Genomic DNA, 25,188 nt, shown 5'->3' with positions numbered 1-25,188 from the left:
CGGTAGCCTATTAATCAGTACATAATAAACAATTAAACATGTCACATATAACTACTGTGAAAATGCAATCCAAGTGTCTAAATCAAACACATTCCTGTTTCTGAAGGCCTCATAAACAGGGGTTAGTTTAATCTGGCTTCATCTGTTTAAATCCTGATTAGGCTGAATGAAGTTTCACTGAATGAAGGGAGGGTTTTCAGTGACCCCCATCCTTGTTTATGTATGTGTTTGTCCTGAGTGGGGTCATTGAATGGGTTAGGTTACAATAACTAGGCATGTTTACTATGGAAATTATGGAAATTGGTTTTATTTGCATGAGGACAATAAATGAAGGGGGAAAGATTGGAAAATGTTGCAAGCCAGACTCGAACTCACGTCACCTATATGAGCAACCACAGCTCAGAACGTGCACTAACCACTAGGGTAACAGCTGGAAGAAGAAAAAAACATTATCTGAGAAGTATTCTTAAAACTGAAAAACATGTAAACCAGTGAAACACTACTTTTTAAAAGTTTATTTATTTTTTCACATCTCCAATGTAGTTTTATTGGAAGATAAGATGACAAAAGGCACAAATTCACAGTAAAATAAATAAATAAATAAAAACAAATAACATGACAGGGTGAGGTGAAAGAAAACAAATTCATAATTCTTTTTTTTTTGTATTTCTAGAATCATTGGGTTTTAATTTCGACAACAAATTGTGAAATCTAACAATAACATATCTATGAGAAAGTCCTGTTTATCACAATCTGCCTCACATAATGGTAACAACTGTTGATGAACAGTTCATGTGGATAGTTCCCTTTTATACGCCACTTGTCATTCAAACAACAACTTAGACTGATCAAGTTTTAATCGAGTCTCTTGAGAGAAGAATGGCAACCAAAACCCCCCAAAAAGGGCCTTTTCTCAAGCACAAAGCTCATAAACGTGGCTTCGTTCACAGTGTAAGCTTTGAAAGCAATTTGAAAGTGGGAGATTTCTACAGCTCACAGCAAAAATACAACAACAATCAATGAATGAAAACATATTTAGACACCATCCTGCCAAAGAGTAGCGGCGAGGGGCGGAGCCAGCAACAGTGATGGGCGGGGTTATCTGAAGATTCTGTTATAAATTGTTCAAATCACATATAATCTAGTTTATAATTCCCTACAACAACATACAATGCAAAATAAAGAGAACACAGTAACTTCACCCAGATAACATCCAGCCATTACTAAACTGCTGGCTCTGGTTGAGTTGATGGAAGGCTGTAGCCTGGCAGGATAGTCGGAACTATATTTATAGTTATATATATTTGATGTGTTCATCTACATTTATTTATATACTATATACAATTCAATACATAAATCCATACATCACTTTGATTAGACTCAGGACCAACACAGTTCTGGTGTATCGGTGGTTGTATTATGACGGTAAATGTTTACTTGCATTCACTTCCTAAGAATTCGACATAATTCTGTCAGAGTGAATTTAGGTGTGACGATCTTACATCATGGGTCCTGAGCATTGGCTGAAAGAAACACAAGGGTGTAAACCTTTTGTCTTAGTTACATGTTGGATGTCCCTCACGCGAAAACAAGAAACACTGAGAACTTCAAACGCACATACATCCATACACACATTACGTTACTAAGAAAAGACTGCTTTAAAAGCCCATACGCAACCGATTTCAACTTCCTTAGTCGATTCCATATCAATAAAACTAGGAGCAAATGGAAGTGAGAGTATTTTTGTATTAAAGTCCTAGGACGCGACATTCTGAGGGGGTGGACTACACTCCTAAAGTCACTATCTCACATCATGTAGGCTATATGTTGATTGGAAGGTTTTGTGAAAGGAGGTATTATTGCTAATATCTGGATAAATGCATCTTTATCCTCACGATAAGTTATAAAAGGGGAAGTAAGAAAATCAATCCTTCAATAAAAAATAAAGGTGAAACGAAAATAAATAACACATTTATGAATATCCTCCATGAGCACCACTTCTGGTAGTGACAGAATAGTCAGGAAAAGTAACGTTTTCTATAATAGATTAAAAAGGTTTCAATAAATAAATAAACCTTTTATGAAAGATGTCAAGGTTTAGCGTTACGTCCTGTTCATTACGGTCGAGACACTGACTAAAGAGGGCGGAACCTGATGTTGTAAACCAATCAAAAACAGCTGAGAGTGGGCGAGCTACGCCTACTGTACACCTGTTCTTTTATTAAAATAAATAAATAAAATAACTTGAGCAAAATAGCACATTATCAAACACAAGGCAATTATGCATGAGAAGAGAGGACAATGAAAACCATTAATATTGACTGATTAACAAACAAAACAATACTTTTAACTTCTTATTTCAAGAATGTGATACTGTTTGATGTAGCAATGCTGCGCTGCTTATAATAAACCATCTGTTTTGCGTTAACATATGAACTGTACTTGCAGTCTGAAGCTTTAACCAAGCAGCTGCCAGTCAAGACGAATCCACAATGCATGTTACAAATAAGGGTCAGGATGAAGGGACTGTGATTGTACACTACTATAAAGAGACACACTCACAGCTTGGATCAGCTGGTGAATAGATTTAAAAGTGGGTAGAGTAAAAGTAAAACAGAGCAACAAAAACAACTCATTACTTGATTAAAACAAAACAGAAAAAAAAAACGTCTTGGTCCGCCAAAAAATATAGGAGAACAATCACTTAAAAACCCTGTTTGTACACCTGTCACAATAACTCCACTGCCAATAGTTATTCTGAATATATATATATATATATATATATATATATATATATATATATATATATATATATATATGTGTGTGTGTGTGTATATATATATATATATATATATATACACACACCCACACACAAATATCATCTGCTTAACATTAAACTCATCTTGTTGTCATCACAATTTTTTCGAGCTCCAGATTAAAATATAATGATTTGACATCATAAATGACGAACTGCTGATCGTCCCTGTAATAAGTATAAAGTAGGTAGACTTCATAAAGTGGGCATGACTTTTGAACCAGACAAGTAATAGCTTATTTAACTAGTCAATGTGCTCCATTGTCAGACTGAAAGGAGGAAATGGAGGATACTCAGGACAAACGGCCACGAATAGGGCTGGATGAAGGACTGATTACGATTAAAAAGACAAGTTGCTTTGATTCGATTGAGGGAAGAGATGCTGCCGGTCTCCACCGAAACTGAGAGAGATTCAATGACAGGAGAGAGAGAGAGAAAACAAGAGAATTCAGTTACTTTAAAAGTTAAACACCACAGTTGTGTTCAGTTATGTTACTGATATGCTACTTACTAAATACTGTCCAGTACTACTGTTTAAACGTTTGGAGTCAATACGTTTAAACTGTAGTTTTTAAGAAATTAATACTTATACTCAAAAAGGAAGCATTAAATTGATTTTTTTTTTTAAATTGTTTCTAGAGCATCAAATCAGCATATTCGAATGATTCCTGAAGGATCATGTATGTAGTAATGATGCTGAAAATTCAGCTTTGCTTCACAGGAATAAACTACATTTAAAAAATATATTAAAATAGAAAACAGTTATTTTTAAGTGTAATAATATTTCACAATATTACATTATTTACCATATTTTTATATCGTATATAGATATCATAAATAAAAGTTAAAAAATAAAAGGGATATTATTATTCCACCATTATTGTTTCAAACAGTACTTTGTTGCATTATTGTACATGAGAACATGACCTTTATCACAATGCAAGCGGCATACGGTTATCAACTTGAAAATACATACGATCATTTTACATTTTTCTTACATCCTTTGTAAAAAATATATAATTTTTGTTCAATCAAACAATAAGTCAAGATAGAGATTGTGGCTGTAATTACATCCGGTCTATGCATCACAATAGCAATGAAAGTTGAAGTGCAATGCACTGTGGGAGTATTCTAGGCATACACAAAATGTGCACACTGTACATACCATGTAAAGTGCAACATAATTAATGTTAGTATTATAGTATATTAGCGCAAACATGTTAATTTACTGAGTCCATATACTAGGAAATATGACATTATTTTTCAGTTCTCAATTGCTGTGTTAGATAAATGACATTAGGGGGCGCTAAAGATCGTGAATTACCTTTTTGAACAGCAGCATCCAGAAACACAGAGCAGCCTCAGTCTTCAAGAGCCACCATTCCTTTCACTGGATCCTTCACTCTCATCTGAAAGACAGCAATGGAGAAAGATGCATGTGTGCTTACTAAGTCGATTATTACTCCTTGCGGAAGAGGAAGGGGCTAAAGGACTTATCCTGATTTGTCATATCGATTTACAGATTACGGAACGCTTGTGGGAGTCGAGGAGGAGACACTGATTTCTGGGATAGTCCTTTAAAGTGTGAGAAACCAGGGATGCCGCCAATACATGACGTCACTCGTTCCCCGGACGGCACCTGAGAGCGCTGAACTGTGACCTGCTTCATTCTGCTGCCCCTTTTGTTCACAAGCGACTGGACCTCATTATGACCTACATTCAATTATTCATCTGCCTTGAATAATTACGTGTATTATTGTCTTTGCACTGTGGGAAAATGTGTGGCGGGCCGAATGTGACAACAGAACATAAACAAAAACTCAATCTCACAACAAATACATTCAATTGTCTGTACTCTTCTGTTAAATTCTACAATAAAAATATCTCTGAGCAACAGAGGTCAGGAATGATTTTCTATAGTGGACAAAGACAGTGTAAACGTAATTCTGCTGGAGGGCATCTCATCTGACCTCGTCCAGTTGCCTCCTGGTGTCTTCCTCCATTCTGCGGATGTCGTCCATGTTCAGCTCGATCCATTTATCAATCCAACAGAACAGCTGCCGGTGGAAATTAGTGAACAGGCGCTTCTCTTGCTGTTAAAGGAAGAAAGAGTTACATAGTTCATTTTGGAAGAGGATTTGTGTGTAGTTCTTCTAACTGAAGTCCACAAGATGCCATTAAATGCCGATGTCACTAGTTTGCCTGCCCATTCAACCTTGAAGGTTAATAGTAAACTAACTTGGCTTGCTGTCCTTGGAGTAGATGAGTAGATGACTGGAGGAGAGGGGAGGAGGAGGAATTTGTCAATGGGATGACGTGGTGTCTGCTGCTTATATAGTACGCTCGTAATGATGATTGACAGGACTGAATGTTTAAGGCTCTTTCAGAACCTACGTTTTGAACTTCATTTAAAGTCAGCATGAAATGGCAATCACAACCGATTAAAAAAAAATAGAATAGAACTTTATTTTATCAGGAATTGAAGAACATGCTTGTTATATAAGTTAATGGTAACTGTATTTACTGATTGTATTTGTATATGTGGAACAAAAATTTATGAGGGGGCTTCTTTTTCTGTATGAACTATCCTTACCGAAATGCACAGAAAATAGATTCTAACCCATACATTTCCATTCAAAAGTTTGGGGTGAGTATTCAGTATTATCTGATTTTAAAAAATATATAAAATATTGTTATTATTACAGTATTATTACAGTATTGTTATTATTTTGTTTTAATATATATATATATATATATATATATATATATATAAACTGTATATGTAATAGAAAGTTTAAAAAACAGCATTTATTTAAAACAGAAATATTTTGCCATATTATAAATATATTTACTGTCACTTTCTATCAATTAAATAACTATTCTTACAGAATAAAAGTATTTTAAAAGTCTTACTGACCCAAAAACCCTTCATTGGTAGAGCATATAATTGTGGTTTGGATCAGGTTGGTAAACATCAGATTTTGTGTGGGTTTTTTACTTAAAATATAAATACATTTAAAGGGACAGTTTACCCAAAAAATGAAAATTAGCCCATGATTTACTCACCAAATATTCATATTTAAAACTTTATAGACTAGAATAACTAGCTTCTGGCAGACGGCCGAACGCAAGTGGACTTGCACCAAAAGAGTAACACTTGATGGTGAATGACGTAGGATGTAGGAGTATCGTAAGCTTTGACGACTCTCGCAGTCGCGGTTCAAACAAACAGGACTGGGCAACCGAGATCGTCATTACGTTGTGCGTCAAGTTCAAATCGATGCATACGGCCATTTCACGGAAGCTAGTTATTTAGACGATAAAGTTTTAAATATGGATATTTTTTTTTTACACAAACGCATCGCTTCAATTCAGAAGACCTTTATTAACCCCCGGAGACGCATTGAGCACTTTAATCATGAATAGATGCGCTTTGAAGGACTTCCAAAAACAAAAACCCATTCACTCCCATTATAAAGCTTGTAAGAGCCAGGATTTTTTTTTATATAACTCTGATTGTATTTGTCTGAAAGAATAATGTCATATACACCTGGGATGGCTTCAGGGTAAGTAAATCATGGGCTAATTTAAAAAAAATGTGGGTGAACTATCCCTTTAAGAAAAATTCTGCCTGTCTAAACAAAGCCTTTATGACAGGTGAAAAAAGGGCCAAAGAAAGTCCTTACAGAAAATATGATTCATTTTAATTTCATGTTAAAAATTGACACACTGACCTTTTGAATAAAGTTTTCCACTTTGTTTTGCAGGCCCCACCACTTGAACTTGACAGTAACCAGTTTGTAGGCACACATGTGTGGGCAGTCTGTCTTTTTAGGTAGTTCTTTCTACACAGATCCAAAATCCATTAAGCACTTGTACATCATTTCAAATGAATAAGCTTCCCACTACATCAAGCATGCACATTTAAACAAATTGAATACCAGTACACAGTCATTAAGGATGCTTATAGATACCTTCCAATCCGGACCAAGCGGCCCTCTTCCAGTTTTTACAGACTTAAACTTAGTGGGGTCTTCCTCTGGTTTATAGTCCTACAGAGAGATGACACTGATTATATTAGAAAGTAACTGGAGAAGGTAACTATTTTATCTAAGTGAAGCTCACCTTTGGCTCCACCTGACTCCGGTCTGCGATGTCTATGTACACCACATCTACCTTCTTCCAGGTGTCTGGGTCTAAACCGTGAACCTATACAGATGAACGCAACACTCATGTTAGAAAACATGAGCGTCAGGTTTTTACACAAAACTGTGGCGTTCACACAAACATCATACTTTACGATACTCACATTATCCTGCTGTCCCATGTCAGGTTTGTGCCACGTCTCGATCTTGATGAGGAAGTTTTCTTTCATATACTCATTCTAAGACAGAGATAATCAATGAGCAAACTGATAGAACTATAACTGATCAACAGACTTTAGAGCGACTGCATTGACGTCTTCTCTCCTTTCACTGCAGCTAAAGTTACTGTCTTGTCTTTCACTCAAACAGTGAGTGTTTGTATGAGCTTGTGCTATACATATACATGTTTAACATGTTTGTTCGGTCATATGACAGGTTGTACTAGAAAAAGTCTTAAGTGTGTGTATACTTGTGAACAGTGCATACTTACAGTGATTACTGAAGTGATGCAGGACAAGCATTAGAAAAGAAAGATGAGATAAATTAGACCATTTCTGTTCAAGAAAACAGCACGTCTCATTTAAGACCATTCCTAATTATATTTAATCTCATCTTAGTCCATATGAATTTAACCTGGAAGCAAAAACACTGCAAATAATATCAATAACAAAACTCAAGATTGGTCCCATAATTTTTTGGTTTCACAGTCACAATAAATCAATAAATTAGTGAAAAACAATAAATCAACTCATTAATGATCTCTGTTCAATTAAACTAATAAATTTAAACAATTGATTTAAAATATCAGGGTTTTTTTGTGATTCTATATTTGAAAGCAGGCTTGAATAGACAATGCTAAATACTAAAAGTCTAAAGTACTAGTTTAAAGTACAAAATTTAAATTGACCCTACAAATACATGTTATCGATCCTATTGCAAACATTTCATCCATGCATGTTTCATTTTTAGAAATTTGACATCAAATTTTCTTTATCAAAATGTCTTGATCTTGAATTTGAACTTGATTTCCTCAACTTTGCACTCAGATGTATGTCACAACACAAAATAAAATATACCTCACTACAACAATTTCATTGCAACTTTAAGATGTATTATTTCCTATTCTTACAAGGTATTAAGGTTGCCAACTTTTGCCGTGAATATTTCTGAAATTTCATATTGATTCCTGAAACCGATGTTTGGACCTTTCCTGTGAAGGAAATGTAGAAGCTGGAGCTTAATTGAATATCACTGACACACTACAATGTTACTGTATCTGTAGACACCTTGACATTGACAGATGGCTGGCTGGAAAACGTACAGATTTAGAGGACAACTGGACAAAAAAGATATCAGACAAATAATGTTGTCTTTTAGTAAATGTAATATTAAACTATTAAAAAATGTATTACTACTCAATACTTGCCATATCAACTCTTTACAGTTTATTCAAAAGCAAAACTGTAGCACTGCAACAAGATTTACAAATATCTTGATGAACAGACTTCAGAAAATGGGGAGTCTGCCATATATGTGGCTGTGAGAATGATGTGAAGGGAATGTGTCAGTATATTCTCAGTTTCCTGTGCTGTAACCCCACTCCTTCTCAGCTCAAACTGTGAATTATTCAGTGCCCGAGAAACAGAGAGAAACAGATAGGAAGGCATAATAATAAGAAAGCAAGAGGAACAAAGAGCACATGAAAAGAAAAGTAGGCTTTTCGCGCGCGCGTGTGTGTGTGTGTGTGTGTGTGTGTGTGTTACCTGTGCGACAGTATGGGTAGGCGTTCCAAGCTTTCTCATGAATGTTCAGCGCTGATGCTGGTGCAAGCATTCGTACAAACGATGGGACTTTACTGAAAAAGCAAGAATGCAAGAGATTTTTATTTATTTTTATACAAATACCACATTTAAAGTGACATGCGTCTCTTTTCTCTTAAAATACTTTCTCCAACCAATTGCTCTGTTTGTTTGAGGAATTTAACCAGATCTACATAGCAACAGTGGCTTAACCAATGGTGTGTGTTTGGGGTGGGGCTATCTGTAATTCTGACCAATAACAGACCAGGGGAGTGTCCAGAGTTGCCAAGTCCGCTTATAAGCAACTGTGGGCTTGTTGTTGTTGTTTTTTTCACTTATACTTATAGTCACTTATAGATTTTGGCAGTTGCGTGTTGTGTTTTTTGGGCTTCTTTCCAGAATACAGTTGCGTTTTTGGGCTTGTTAATGGTTGGCACTCATAGGACAAAATTTAAGACTACAAGTACCGCTGCTCCCTATACGCAGAGTAGCACGCAGTTTGCATAGAGCACCAACTCTGTTGCTCAAAAAAAAAAAAGAAAGAGACAAAAGAGGTGAAAAAGAAAAAGAAAAGGCTAAGATAAATTCTGTGCATTCAGGCATGTTCACAAACCTGTAAAACTTAATATTTTTACAAGTTAATGGGTGAGATTAATAAACGTGTTTAACGCTGATAATAATTTGACCACCACCTACGTACCTCTCTGATTTGATACTAATGTAGCCTATACCCAATTTATGCAATTTCAATTATTGTAATGTCCTCTGCATTGCATTTTGAACCACGGTAAATATATGTGTGGTACATTTACGATAAATATATTTATCTTTACATCTGTGGTGAGGTGTGTTAATAATAGGGCCAAAAGATGCAAGATTTTAGAGAAATTGAGAATCACTTTTTTTTTTCCTTTTCTTTTTTTTTAAATAGAGATCTCGATTCTGAATAGACATCCTAACAAAATAACATGTATGTTAATCCATGCAGTCTATTTATAAATATCTAATTAATTTGAATTTTTTTTAAAAATGGTGAATGAATGAATCATAAAGACTTCACATGTTTTACTACTGGGTGAATTAAAAAAATTTAACAAATCTCTTGAATGAATGATTCAATGAAAAGTAGGCCTACATGTTTTTAAACATTCCCTTGTAGCCACCTACTGGTGTAACGATGAAATTGATATAATCTTTATTTGAAGAGTCATGTTACTTTCATAAAGTGATTTTGATCGCTACTGTAGAGATCAGTGTTTACATCAGAACTATAAACAATACAAATCTGCTTAGGGCATCAATTTAGCCAGCAGCGTCCCTGATGACTGCGCTGTGGTGATAAAGGTATGTAAGTCTGTGCTCTTTTCCAGTGAGATGGTGCTCTTATTCATGCCAGAGCTGCATGCATTAAAGATTACGTCCACGAGTTCACACTTACTTATAATCAGATATAGTATAAAATATGCGTATATTATATACAGTAAAAAAAAAAAAAAAACTGTTGTGGAACAGTTTATCTCAACGTGGTCCTCCCGAACTTTGTTAATGAAAATATTTTGCCAGTCCATTTTGCCATCTGAAGTAATATGATTCAGCATGTTTATGCCATTACAAGCTGCTTTTGATGCAACAGTAAGGAATGTCTTAATACAATTGATAGCCATCAATGCATACATATTATATTTGTAAATTACATCTTATTTAGCCAGGGAAAATAAAGTGCCTGGAGTTTACGTGTCTCATGAGTTTTGGGGACAATGAAATCATCCTTTTAGTTCAGTTCATTTATACAAGTGGTGCTGTGATCTGTCATTTGGTCTTTGAATTACATGCCAGGAAAGTAGAAGGAAGTTTTTGAATGGGACTAGAAACGGTTTAAAGAATAAAAGCGATCCATGTTTTTGGCAGAACATAATAGAAAACTGGAACAAAATACCTTTTAAAGGGAGTCCCTATGCAGACTGTGTGATGTGTGTATGTCCCACAACCCAAAACCAGGGGTTGCTTATTTTAGGCTTGTTTTTAGGCCAGATCGTCTATTTCTCTAGTGAAAATAGGCAACCCTAGGAGGTAAAGTTGAGCACCTAACCTAACCCCACAAAATGACAAAATAACCAAGATATTTAGCTAAACTTGTGAAAGATCATACTGGTTACAGTATACTGGTTTATTGGAACGATGTGAGGATGTGTAAACGATGAACCTATTTTTTTTATGTTAACAATAATCTAGCACATTTTATTAATACACTTATGTGGGTGTGTGTAAGTGTGAGTACCTCTGCAGATGATAGATTTTGTGTGTGTACTGTCCCTTCTCGCCATCTTTCTCGTAGGGTTCGTTCTTCAACACCTCCACACCCTCTCCTCCACCTGTCTCGTTCTTACTGGCCTCCGCTACGGAGTACAGCTGCCCGACCTGATACTGTAAGACAGAGAAATACATACATTCCACAATGTTATATTTCAGTTATATTTGAACACTGTCGTATATTAATCCTGGCTTCTCCTGTTTATCTCTCTCTCTCTGTGTGTGTGTGTGTGTGTGTGTGTGTGTGTGTGTGTGTGTGTGTGTGTGTGTGTGTGTGTGTGTGTGTGTGTGTGTGTGTGTGTGTGTGTGTGTGTGTGTGTGTGTGTGTGTGTGTGTGTGTGTGTGTTTCCCTCCTCTTCTGTTAATCTATGCTGAATAAACAGATTGGTCAAAGAACAATGGCCTCTTTCATATCTTAATCACATATAATCCTGTAGAGAATATAGTTAGAATATAGACACACATACACACACACATGCAATGCAGCACCATACCAAGTAAAAACTGCAAAAAGACTTGAATGTGAATTGAATGTGATGCACTAAAAATACAGCAAAATAACTGCAAGAAATACAATCTAAGCGAACAGTTTAGTCCAATTCCTGATCAAATGACTTATAGTCTGATAAGATCTTAAACCGATGACTCCGAATGACTTAATGAATAGTTCAAAAATACATGTAAGCAGTTTGAATCCTACACTGAACTGAATCCATCAGGGGTGTGTTTCCAGTACAACGACGTAACTCGCTGCTTAAAGGTGCAATCTGTAAGAATGACTAGTGACTAATGACTAGTGGTCGAGATAGGTACTGCAGGCCAAATTCAATTATCGGAGATCGTTGTTTCAGCACTTTTAACTACCATAATACGTTGCATCGTTGAAGAAATCAACTAGCTAGTCATGACTGTTTCCCGAAACCATATATTGTCGCAAATTGGTCGTTCAACCAGGTTGGTTAATGGTGTCACACAGGTGGTGGAGTAATAACTACTTTTAATTAATCTGTTGAGATCGAATAAATGCTAGATGTTTTGCTATAAATTGCGGACATGGCATCTGAGGACTATTTAACATTTTTCTCAGTTATTTTTCTCTATTTCCAGATTAAATCATAGGCTCGTTCTTACGTGGTAGAGCACATTCGCACATGCGCACTCTTCAAAAACAGTGCTTTAAATCTCTTGACAAACTAAAAGACGTAAATTACATTTGTATGTATTCTAAATAAAAGAATTGCACTGAATGTCAGCTTGCTTATTTTGCTCAAGACAAGGATTTATGAAGTCCACATGTCATGCAAACAAGAAACTATGCTTCTAACCACAGGTCAAGAGCTGTCGTTCAAACCACACAACTTTCCGATGCGGTTTGTGAATATTCGTTAGAACTATGTTTTCGGGAAACACCGACTCGTTGAACTATGTTGATAACGACAGAACTTGCGACCATAGTTGGCTGACGATGCTTTTGGGAAATGCACCCCCGGGCCGTTAATGTATCAACATCTCACTCATTTTCGTGTATGAAGTACGTTTAGCGTCAGAATCATATAATTAGCCTACTGACTGATTTACATAACACAACGTGTCGTTAAAGTGCTGATGATACTAATGATGCTAATTTTTCATTTAAAGGTACAATATGTAAGAATTTTGTAATAAAATATCCAAAAATCACTTGCACTGTGTGATATATTTCCTGCAGTTGTGAAGATAAAAAGATTTTTTATTTCAGAGAAATTCCAATTTTAAATAATTGTCCATCCCGGAATCCCTGTTCACTTGTCGCCTGTCACTGACGTAATATCCGCGTTATCCCTGGTTTCCGCTCAAGTACTGCCATAGTAACCATGGCGACAGACGTGGACAACTGCGTAGTGCGTAACGTCTATCTGCACACTGTTGTTGTTTCGTTCAAACATTATGGACCATGGCAAGCAGACTTTGGGGGAAAAAGGAGAACTAAAACGAGGATCAATATCAGCGTGGCGTTTTCGAGATGCCGATAGCTCCACGTCCTTGACAAACTTAGACTCGACAGTGCTCTTGTATGTACTTTATTAGACAGGTGAGCAAATGTACATAAAACTAATCAATGTTATATAGCTCAACATGATGAAATGTTAGAATATGATCTGTATGTTAGAATATGATCTGTATGTTAGAATATGATCTGTATGTTAGAATATGATCTGTATGTTAGAATATGATCTGTATGTTATTCTAATGTCTCATACAGCCAACAAACTAACACATAGAATAACATTAAAACTTTCAACACATTCGAATGCAGTTTAGTGTGATAGTGTAACGTTAGACCAAGTGAAACAGCGCTGCGTTACCCTCACAAGTTTCACTCGTCTAATAAACTGACCTGTGTGTGTACTAGTAATTCAGCACTCACGGGTAGTTCGGTAGAATTAAATGTCCCCTGGATATAAAGGAATAAGGACTCGCGTGTAAAAAAATACATATTGTATCTTTACAGCAGATGATCTGCAAAAGATGCAACTGAACTAGAGATTTAGACATAGCTAAAGCATTTTAGATTTTTTCAAGGGGGGCAGAGTTCCAGTTTACATTTATGCATTTGGCAGACGCTTTTATCCAAAGCGACTTACATTGCATTTCAATGTACACATTTACGTTCTTATCAGTTCTTGCTTTCCCTCGGAATCGAACCCATGACCTTGGCGTTGCAAGCGCCAACGCTATACTGTTTGAACTACAGGAAGCTACAGTTCCAATATTTATCCACGTAATAGCCTCCAAACACTATTTCATACATAAATATAGTGGGACTTTCTGCATCTATGGTTTAAAAATATTAAATATATTACTTTGTTTTCCAACTAGGGTCCCCTCTGCCATTCCATACAATAAATGTGCAGCTAAATTATAAAACTGCATAAATAAAATAAATCATTTAAAAAAAAACTTGGCACATGCCCTCAAATTTTAATGGTCATGACAATATAAAAAGAGACAATCTGCAGATATTTTCTAGTAAAATGGGTCTACTGTGAGGTAGATGTGTTCAACTGAGAGATTTAGTGTCCTGACACACATGCTCAATGTCTGCAGCCTCCATTTAGAGTCTGAGCTGAGCCAGCAGCAGATATTCAGCCTAAAACACCTTCAGAATCGTACCTAGAAACAGCCTGACTGTCTAAATGCGTGTATTCATCCCTAAACACACACCCCCCCCCATCACACATAACATAAGTGTATGTGTGAGAGAGAAAAGGAGAAAGAAAATGACGACACAGAGCAGATTGCCTATACCAGTTATAGAATGAAAGATAGAGGAGAGAAATGGTGAAAAGAAGGAGAGGGAGGTGAAGGAGGTGGCACTCATTAGACACAGACAGACATACAGGTGATAGATAGACTAACAGAGAGACAAATATAGATAGATAGATAGATAGATAGATAGATAGATAGATAGATAGATAGATAGATAGATCTCCCTGTGTAGAGTGTGATTCTCTACATGCAGTGTCATCATTCCTCTGCCAATCAGAGACTTCGTCTCTCCTCTCCTCCTCTCAACCAATCAGAGGCCAGTAGCAGTATGCGTCACTTTGCAGCACTCTATGAAAATCCAACCTACATCACACACCATCATCCCACTAACTCTGCAGACCACACACACACACAGGCAGACACAGCATCGGACAGGGTCTCGTCTGCAGCGGATGTGCTACTTTTCGTATTTGTGTGCCATATATCTATTTTTAAAGTGACATTGCATAAAACTGTAATCTTTTTGAACGAACAGCATGTGATATGTGTAGACTATAAGAAAGTCTGGTTAAGCCCTGATTATAGTCCACTGACGGTGATGGACAGGCTAAAAGATGTGAGCTCAGACTAATCGACAGGCTAACAGACAGAAAGGATGTCTCACGCGTCAGCATGCCTACACTGACAGACAGCTTATGGTGTTTGTGTGTGTATGATTCTAAACAAGGAAGAGGAAAAAATAGTGGAAATAAGGGAGTGTCACAAGGGGGCATAAACTGCCCAGCTGCCCCCTTAAGCAAGTAAGCTTTCTTAATCCATCATTCCCTGCTGAATGAATGGACTCCAGGAATAGTACTTTGCCCTCTTGCTTTAAACAACATCCGCCAAATAAAACTTTAAGGCTCCTGAAGGCAGATGAAGGATCAAGGCTTTAATTCATGTGAGCTTATCTGACAAGAGCTGCTCTCAGCGCTCAAAAGAATGTGCCAGTCATTGTCATTTATCTGTATCCGAAACCGTAAAGACTAATAACCAGTGGTGATTCTGGGAATTTTATGAAGATGGGGGGTACAGATGGTCAAAATTTGCAGCAAGAGGCCAAATTAATATAATATCATGATTCTTTGTTCTTGAAATGTGGATTCAAGATTTTATCCTTGATATTTTCTACTCAAGCAATCTAAGAAACTTTATTTTCTCCAATATGTCTATTTATCTAATATTTTTCATTTAAATGTCATCATCATTACAAATAAAAATAAAGATAAAGATATTTTAAGAGAAATAAATAAAACAAATGGTTACCGTACTTTGTCACATTATTTGTTTATTTTAGTTAGTAGTGCCAGAAGTTGGCAACAAGTGAGTGTCTTTATGAATGAGTTTGAATTATTCAGTCAAACGATTTGTCAAAATGCTGATTAATTTAGGAAAGAAACAAGTAAGTAATTGAATCATTCATCAACTGATTCGTTTTAAAATTGATTCTATGAGGGACAAAACAACACTGTGTGTTGCTGAGGAACACGAGTCTGCTTTGACTTAATTTTGGACTGTTACATTGGCTAATCTAAAATACACTGACAAAATTGGTCCTAAAATGTAAGTTACTCAGTCTATGTTATTTTTAATGTAAGAGCGGGCATTTTTAACTAGAATGTGCAAGGCTTACACTTTGGGAAAAATAGGTTAACAATAAACACATTGAGTAAATAGGTTTACCGTTTACTGCACTTTGTTGTTCTTCTAATTATTTATATATACTATATTATTTGTATAGTATATTTCACAATTTATACAGCATTTACAAATACTGAAGTGACAGTCAAACTATGTATACTTTGCAAGATCATATCAAGATCAAAGTAAACCTCTATGAATTATGGATCAACCTTTATAAATTAAGTGACTTTCCTTAAAGGATCATTTTCTAGGAAAGGGGCACTCAAGCAGCCAGTCATATTTAGCTGATATCCCTTCATGCTAAGTATTTCAACAATAATCAGTCATTACTCTGACCGAAAATAGACTGATCAATTCAAATGATGATGAAAGAGTGAAACTAGATATGTTCACCCACCCTTGGTTAATTCAACTCAATTTGAATCCAGTCTGCTCAACATCCATTTAATTGTGCTGTCTTAATGAAATCAATGCAATGCAAAAGTCTTTTTTAACCTTTTAAACTCCCACTGGGTGTTAGGAGGAGGCTCTGACTTGACAGGTCTTATATTAAAATGTCTCGTCCTAGACATATTTTATGTGACAGAACTAATTATACTATAATCTAAATGGATCTTGGCTGACGGTACTTTTTTGCGGAATATGCTGAGGTATGTAAAAACCAGAGCAGATGAAAAGAGGGCCCTCACAAGGTTGAAGCAGCCCTTTAATTTGCTTAATCCAGCCCAGAGAGAGGGGTTGTCCCCCAGGACAGATCCCACCTGCACATTTAGGTCCAAACTCCAAAGATACTAGTAGATAAGGACATGATTTAAAGAGACATAAACAGCTAGAGTCAGGTAGTATAAAAGCAGTTGAGGTGATTTACTGTATGTGATGAGATGATTAATCATGTGACTGGATCTTAAAGGTGCAGTGTGTAATATTTGCAAAACCTGCCAAAACAGTGATCTCCATCATCCACACTCCTGTCATCCATTGTTCAAGAAAAACAGACTGCAATTTTGATTGGTGCCGTTTGTGGTGCAAAAATCACTGCACCTTTTATGTACAAAATAACTTATAATAGAGTGGTGCAGGTATGACATCAGAACTCGGAAGACTAATTCGCTGCTGGTTCCTTCGAGATTTTCCTATGGGGTTTTATAATGGATTTTATGTGTAAAATTAAGCCTGTGGTAAACATAACTTGGCTAGACTTTGACGTTTTGTTCTTTGATGGCTTTATTTTACTTATAAATTGAAAAACCGACTATAAAACCCCATAGGGAAATCTAAAAGGAACCTGCTGTGAATTAGACTTCCAGGTTCTGACATCATACATAGCACTTCTGTTGCCAACCCAAACATAAAATTGAAATCTGAATTTTATTTTTTTACAGATCACAAATGTGCATGAGGCTAGACGAGGAGAAAAGCTGAGAGAGAGAGGCAGAAAGAGTTGGCATCAGGTAACTCGTTAGATATTCACGACCAGATCACTGAATAGAATGACACGCTAGAGGATCATGGGAAATGAGGAGACTGGGAGACACAGGGAATGCTCAGTCTGAATTGGGCAGAGGAAAGAATGAGAGACGAAGAGGAAGCAAAGTGTGAGAATTGCTGACTAGGCCAAAAGCAGATATTAATGCTGGCACACACTAAGAGAAGTGATGCATTAGTGGTTCTGCACAAGCTGTATGGTATCAAACAGCATGAGAGAAGAAAGATTCATCCTCTTGCTGAGATAAATGACTCATAAGTGACTGAACGACTGTGATCTGTGGCTTAGTGCACATGGAGAGCATCACGAAACTACATCGTGACTCTTCTGCTGTCAAAGCGAGCTAAGACTGAGTCATCCGAACTCAACACATGCAAATCAGCGATTGATACCGCACACACATACCAAAACAATGTTTGAGATCAGTGTCATTACCAGCGTTCACAGCGTGCTGTACACAAACACACACACTCAATTTGCACTTACCTCCTCCACAGAAATCGGTAGGATCACTCGACTGCAAAAGAGAAAGAGAAACAAATTATTTTACATTAAACAATAATGAGCAGGTTTGCTTTATCATGTGGTTACATCTTTAAAACATTTCTAGCAATGTATAGGATGAGTTTTACTTCTGCCATTATCTTGACAATTTCTTAAAATAAAAGTACTATGTGCAACACCCCTATATATATTGGCGTTGGTATGATTTCTTTTAATGTTTATGAAAGCTTTTAAAACAGCAAAAACAGTAATATTGTAAAAAATATTACAACTGTTATACACACACACACACACACACACACACTAATAAAGATCCGATAATATTGACTTTGGTATCGACTATTGCAATACAATATCGTCACACTATAGCAACGCTCTCCCACATATTTAGCTATTGTAACTGCGCTTATTTCCGTTGTTGGTATAAGTAGCAGTGGGTGGTAATAGACAAGAAATGTACAGTTTTGTCTCTTCAACAAAAAATGTATATATAGTGGCCTAAAGTATCATAATACAAAATGAATCCGTTCATATTAGCAAACCTAAGAGCATCTCCAATATCTGTGTGATGTTTCTGGATGGTAGTTGGCAGCGTACCAAACTCTGTGCAGCTTGCATATATAATCAATACTTCTCAGGAGTAAGACAATACCACTACTGCGCTCCATTCCAGCACAGCTCTCTCATTATTTGCCTTATGACATGAACGCACACACCTCAGGACTGTCTACATCAGACTTATGAGGCATTCTCTGACGGGAAACATGAGCTTGTTAGGAGGTCAAGGACCAGGTTCACCTTTAAAGTCGGCATGAAACGGAAGTTGTGATAGTCTTTTCCTGTTGTGACACATATGTGAGTGAATCAGCTTCTCGAACAAAATGGGGAAAATGTAGGACGGGACTTGATTCAGTCTATCGGAAATTTACTGGATCGTTGGATCGCTGTGCAACAGCGCTGAGTGCAACAGTCGGGTTGCCAAAATAAAAACTCATTAATTTTCTCCATAAGGAAATTGATTTTTAACGATAACCTATAAACCTTTCAAGACAACCCTACAGTGAGCTACGAGGTTGTTAATCAATGGTAGTAGGCCTATATGATTTTGTTAAAGCCGTCGGCCTGCATTATTAGCGTCCGAGCACCGATGGTGTGAGGACCCTATTTGAATTGCTCCGTTTATTTCAACTTATTTTTTTAAATTATCATGTTTAACATCATAATATGTGGTGACAAACTATATTACCCATGATTCTGTACAGAAAATTCTACCAATCAGAGTCTCGCTACAAGCAAAACGAATGCTCCCTATTCACTACGAATGATGTAATCTCCCTACGCTCTCAAAAATGTAATACCGGTATTTGTTTATACATATTAAAATATGTGTATATATATATACAGTATAAGTCAACATTTTTAAATGAGTAGTTTTATATTTCTCCATCATTTTTTATTTGATTATGCTATGCTCGATGCTTTATGCCGGGATTGTAGTTCCTTCGCTCACCAAAGCCGTTAAGTACACAGTCTTGTACCTTTGTATTTGTGTACGATTTCTTTTTTGCTTTAAATCAAAGTTTGCAAAGTTATGATTCACCTCGTTGCTGGATAAATTGGTTCTTATGACTTAAAGGTGTCATGAACTGCAATTTAAAAAAAAATATATATATATATATACAATATTCTCCGATATCCACTTATAATGTTATCAAGATTTTTACATCAAAAAAACATCCTAATTTAGAATAAGCTATTTTTTTAATCCTGTTTTTGAACCTCTCTTTCGAACACTCTGTTTTGATAGGCGTACCGCATTCAAGACTTGGAAGTAAACGCCCATTGCTATGATTGGGTAACAGTTTTGCGTATTAAAGTAAGTAAGTACTTGGAGTTACCACATTTATAATTGACATAAGATGACTTACAGTGTTTTGTGTAAATGGAATTATGAATGAATGTACCATTGTTTTTCACACTGTCGTTCTTAGGCTATTCATAGTTTATCCATTTTGATAAAGTGAAAAACGTATAGGCCTACATTGTCATTTGCATTAACCCCATAAATGCCGAAGCAAAGGGGAAGTACAGCAAATCAAACTATTCACAGTTTGACTGCGGCGCTACAGTTGAAATACTCAGTACATATCAAACGATCTGTATCAGCCAAAGCAATAGTGACACATGGTAAAAACACTGTTACTCACACTTGTGTGTTGCGACATTACTGTCGGATCCAATGTAGTTGGCACTGCATCATCTTTTCTCTCTGAAAAGCCTGCGTCGAACTGTGCCTTGTATAAAAATGAATTTGCAGTAAAATGAAGCGAACAAACGAACAGTGTCTTACTGACACTACTTTAACGACAAAACAAGGCGCTGTAGTGGAAAAAACTAATAAAGAAAACCAGTCACAGCAACAATCGTTCTCCCCTCCGCCATGTTTAAAGTTTAGGGAACGCACAAACTCGGGAACTTGGGTATCAAAATTTTCCCAGTGGTAAACACAACTTGAGCGGTTGTTCATGTCCATTTTTTAACAAGGAAATTCGTATTTACGATTATTCCCATAGCAAGTGAAGGCCGCACTACTACTAGCTACTTGACATGCATTGGTGGGCGGGGCTAAAGAGGAAATGATGTAGAAGTAGGCGTTGATCTTGTTCTGCAGAGGCGGTCTTTCGTCACACTACATGGAAATAATGTGACAAAATCCAAAACGAGTAATTTTCTAAGCTTAGTTTCAAAGCTGTTTTTGGTCCGAGGAAGTTGAAACTTACAGGATATTTCTATAGTACAATGACCTCTTATATGTCAAAAGAGCAAGGAAAATTTTATTTCTCAATTCATGATTTTAAGAAAACCCTATGTGGTGCACTCTATTGTGATGTCATATGAGTGACCGGTTGTCCAGCTAAACACGTCATCAGAGAAGAGAAGAGAAGATGCGTTGCCTCAAGGGGGATGAGAAGTTATTTTGATTAAAGATCAATTAATTAATGACGTGCACAGTCTGCACGGTTAAATCACTTATAAATAATACCGCAATATTCCATTAAAAAATGTAAAATGGTCCATTTGTATTTCATGGTGACATGTACAACAAGACATTTGGCTAGAAGTTCATACGTTGATTAGAATATATGCTTATGATGAATTCGATATTTTTGCTGGAAAACAAGTAAAAAAATATTGATTATGAACAGGTTGATTTTTCTTTATATAATCCTTTGTACTTGAGGGAAGTTTGTCCTCACCATATATCAGATGCTTCATAAACTCAGTGTGAAGTCTCACCATTTATCAAACGCTGTGGTCGCACAGGTGTGTTTTTACTGTTTTCTGTTAGCATCTGCTAATAGCAGGAGTCACCTTGCCCTCCGGAGCGTTGCCTGTGTCCTGAACAGGGACTATCGGTCACCATGGTGGATTCGGTGTCTCATGTACTCGATGACACCCTGGCTACTTTCTGCATTATAAATGCCTTTGCCTGCATGGCTGCATTTCGCTGTATAAGACAGGCTTTACTTATTGTTTCAGTAACAAGACAATCAAGTTTACAAATAGATTCTGAAATTCAAGATTCAGAGAAAAGGTCAGCTTCTTTACTTTACTATATAGCCAAATAAACTGCATTCAGCGATGAGGACATACTAATGTGTTCTTTATATATTATGTTTTTCCTTTATGAAGGTACATTTTTTCTTAATACATTTTTTGAACTTTTCTAATGCTTTTTATACATTTTATGTCACACTTGTCCTAAAGCCAGACTTTCAATCTTAAACCATGGAAATCCATTATGAAAATATTAATCATTGCATTAAAACTATATGATCATCTAAAGTTAAATCATTAAATTAAAACTGATCATCTAAAGTTAAACTATCATAAAACTTTTTGATATTTATTGTGTGAAAAAGTGTTTTTTTTACACAAATTACAACTATCCCGCAGTTGTGGCATCATTTGCCAACCAACCATTTTTCCACTGGTAAAGTTTTTTCAGTTGTCAGTGTCAGAACTTTAATTGAAATGAGACATGATGTGTGAATAAAATAAAGGAAAAAATCATTTATGAACACAATTTTTTTATTATTGTTAAACGTAATTTCAGGTCAAGGTATAATTTTGTTGAATAAAGTCAAAGTGTAAAAATATTATTTAATTGTGTGTATTTAGGAGGATATACATAAAAGCTATCAAATTAATCTTAGTAAGGACAAGGAGAGAAAATGTCAGGAAAGAAAATGTTTTTAAGGAAATAGTTAAGTGTGATGAATCTACGTATATGTTGGATATTGTTAGTGAGACTAATTAAACTATAGTGAGATAGTGGAAAGTGTTTTAAGAGAGTTTATTTTATAAAATTTCACAGGCTAGAAGTGATCATAGTTGAAGAAACGCCCATATAATCTGTAAAATTGCCATGATGTTGAGGCATGAGTGCAAGGGTGTAGATTTGGTTTGAACATTGGGGGGGTTGTGGGGGGGTTGTAATGCATAGACTTAAATATTGCGGGGGTTAAGTTCCCCCCAACCCCCCCACAAATTACGCCCCTGCATGAGTGACTAAAAAGGTATTTTATGGCAGATAAGATCAGTAGACCCAGCAGACATTGTGTCTGGATCCTGAAGGTAAACTGGATCAGAGGAAAGTGAGTAAGAGACACACAGAACAAGAGGTCACTGCTTTAGCTCACATAGCCTACTGATGTCTAATAAAAGCACAAAAATCCTTAAATGTAGTTTATTTCTTTTTTAAATGTGCCCATGTGGTCTCGTAATCTTTAATCAAAATAACTTCTTTAGGCAACATCTCTTCTCTTCTCTTCTCCGATGACGTGTATACTGGCATGAGGGTGGGACAACCTATCACTCACATGACATCACAGCAATAGCAAATGACAATAATCAAAAGTCCTGCCTTACTTCTCATACGAAAAGATTTTTCATTTGGATAAATGTCACAATAGGCGAGGAAAAGACTATCGCGACTGTTGTTTTAAAACAACAAATATTCCATGAATCTCTCAAATATGAGGTCATAAAAGCTGCCTGTATAATAATGAAGCTTGAATTTTAAATATGACAGTAAGGTGCATTAAATACAACTGATAAAAACTGAAACTCAAACCGCATTCCAATTCTAATTCTTCACCCGAGGGTATTTTTAGTGTTGAAAGTTATTTTTAGTGCATTATTGGAAGCATGAAGTACCATGGACAGCAAACCCTGAGGGACCTGAGGTGTACAACTTACAAGCATCCACTTTAGAGCCAAGTGAACCTGCTCCTCTTAATAAACGTGAGAATTGTTATTATTTGGTTTGTTATTGCAGTAGGCTAGTTTCCAAAATATGATTCTTTATGTGATTCATGATTCTTTAAACCAAGCTACATATGCTGCATTTTTTTATATAGAAAGGACATCTCGTTCTCTACAGAGCCCTCTCTATTTCTCGAAACCTCCATGACGTGGTTACAAGTGACGTCAGAGAGATGCCGGTGTATGACAGATGATGATAATACAGCGGCGCGTCCTTGTTACATGCGTCGCGTTGTAAGGATTCAGCTCGTGTCTGAGTCACCCCGAAGACGTGTGTGTGCGCTTTCATGTACGAAAGAACACCTCGACAGCGGAATTTAAGAGAAAGAGGTATTTCAGAAGGACAAACATTAGGAGAATCCTGATATGCACTGCGTTTGAGAGTCGCTTTAAAACCATTTCCCTTTTCAGTTCATTTTAAAACGTAGCCTTGAATTCCCTGTTGAGAGGAAAAAGATGGTTTGCTTGTGTTAACTGGTCAACAACTCCCAGCTTAACCAGAACGGGCCCTATAGTTTACACAGTAACCATAGAAGTTTACTCAGAATGTGAACAGTAGGCTATGAAACGCACGCGAACAGAATTCAGCTTGCGCGAGTAACCATAACTACAGCTGCTCGATCGCTAAATAGGCATAGCAAAATTACTGTCATGTTTTACACTTTATTACGGTGGTTTTACATCTCATGAATGTATAACAAAATTATTTGCCAGTTTGTTGAAAACGTCTTTGCGATAGTTTGACGATAGGGGCGCCAAAACAACCTGGCTCCCATAAAATTACTGACAGAAATTATTTTAAAGTTATTCAACAATTCACACACTAACCAAACCCCATGTAAAACCAACAAACAGACCAGGTTGATTTATTTTGTTTTTTTTTTTCCCACCAGGGACATCAGAAAATATGTGATATCGCACTGCACAGTTTTGAGATGAATAGAGAGCCTCAAATGGTTCCAGTGACCTTTCTGACGGTAGGCTACCTTCTGTTTGTGGGCAGATAAAGGTTATTAATATTTCAAAGGTGAATGGCGGGGGAGGTTTGGAGTATTATCAAGTTATAGTTAGTCGCGCGGTTCAATGAAACATGCGCAAGGTGAACGGATCCAGTTGTTCTGAAAATGTGAATATGGCCTATCGCATTGCAATGCCACATGGTGATGAATGAACGGGATATTTCTGAAAGTATTAGTATAAATACCTAAATACACAGGCGCCATTTAATATCGGAACGCGGTGTGCTCAATTCGGTCTGTTTCACCTTCACGAGCATATCAATAACACAATGAAGAAACAATTAAACTCACTCGATTCCATATCCATAAATCCTCTTAAAAGCGTTTAATTGATTAATGAGAATTCTTATCAAGGGAAAACGTTTTAATTGCACCAGCCAAAGCGTCACAGACACGTTTTAAACACATATAAAGTGTATAGTAGGCCAAGCTAAAATTATAAATATCACTAAAAGCCATTTGTGTAGCCTATGAAATGCATGAAAAATAATTGCGATCAAGGGCTTTAAATGTGAACTGTCAGAAAGTCAAGTTTACAATGTCGCCATGGCCTCTGGTACCTGCGCTGCATGAACAGACAGAGGATGCTCTCATTACAATCAGATCAAAAATAACGCTGCACTTACAATTCTTTAATGAGCATTTTCTCCGGTGCTTTATGCCTTTCAGCGATTACGTCGTTTTGCACCTGGATGAATCCAAATAGGTGTCGAGTCCTGCGTTAGTCCCGGTGTCTCGGTCTACCCCACCTCACCCGCTTCTATGTCATTCTAGGGACCGTTTTTCTATTTCCCACAGATTCACTTCCTGATCAGGCCGAGGGGGGCGTTAACGACAACCCCTGATGCTG

The 25,188-nt window shown here is 36.5% G+C and overlaps 1 protein-coding gene across 1 annotated transcript; it reads right to left on the bottom strand.

The window, feature by feature from the left end:
• Positions 1-345: 345 nt before the first annotated feature.
• Positions 346-25,142, bottom strand: pitpnab (phosphatidylinositol transfer protein, alpha b). The gene is made up of 12 exons (XM_079599529.1): positions 24,965-25,142; positions 17,974-18,004; positions 11,038-11,183; positions 8,724-8,815; positions 7,451-7,458; positions 7,125-7,199; positions 6,941-7,024; positions 6,790-6,867; positions 6,550-6,660; positions 4,786-4,908; positions 4,140-4,224; positions 346-3,216 (listed from the first exon to the last, which is right to left on the bottom strand). Exons 1-11 carry the CDS (start codon positions 24,979-24,981, stop codon positions 4,177-4,179), a joined length of 813 nt encoding a protein of 270 aa, XP_079455655.1. The 5' UTR covers positions 24,982-25,142; the 3' UTR covers positions 346-3,216; positions 4,140-4,176.
• Between the last annotated feature and the right edge of the window lie 46 nt (positions 25,143-25,188).

Source organism: Phoxinus phoxinus (assembly GCF_949152265.1).
Source record: "Phoxinus phoxinus genome assembly, chromosome: 23".
Classification (NCBI taxonomy): Eukaryota; Metazoa; Chordata; class Actinopteri; order Cypriniformes; family Leuciscidae; genus Phoxinus; species Phoxinus phoxinus.
Note: the sequence above shows the minus strand (reverse complement) of the source record. Positions and strands in the feature narration are given on the sequence as shown.

Coding starts and splice junctions, on each gene's coding strand:
- pitpnab (XM_079599529.1), bottom strand. Junction 8,816..11,037: donor AAAATCTATCATCTGCAGAG/GTACTCACACTT, acceptor TTGCTTTTTCAG/TAAAGTCCCATCGTTTGTAC. Junction 4,909..6,549: donor TGGAAAACTTTATTCAAAAG/GTCAGTGTGTCA, acceptor TTCCTTTAACAG/CAAGAGAAGCGCCTGTTCAC.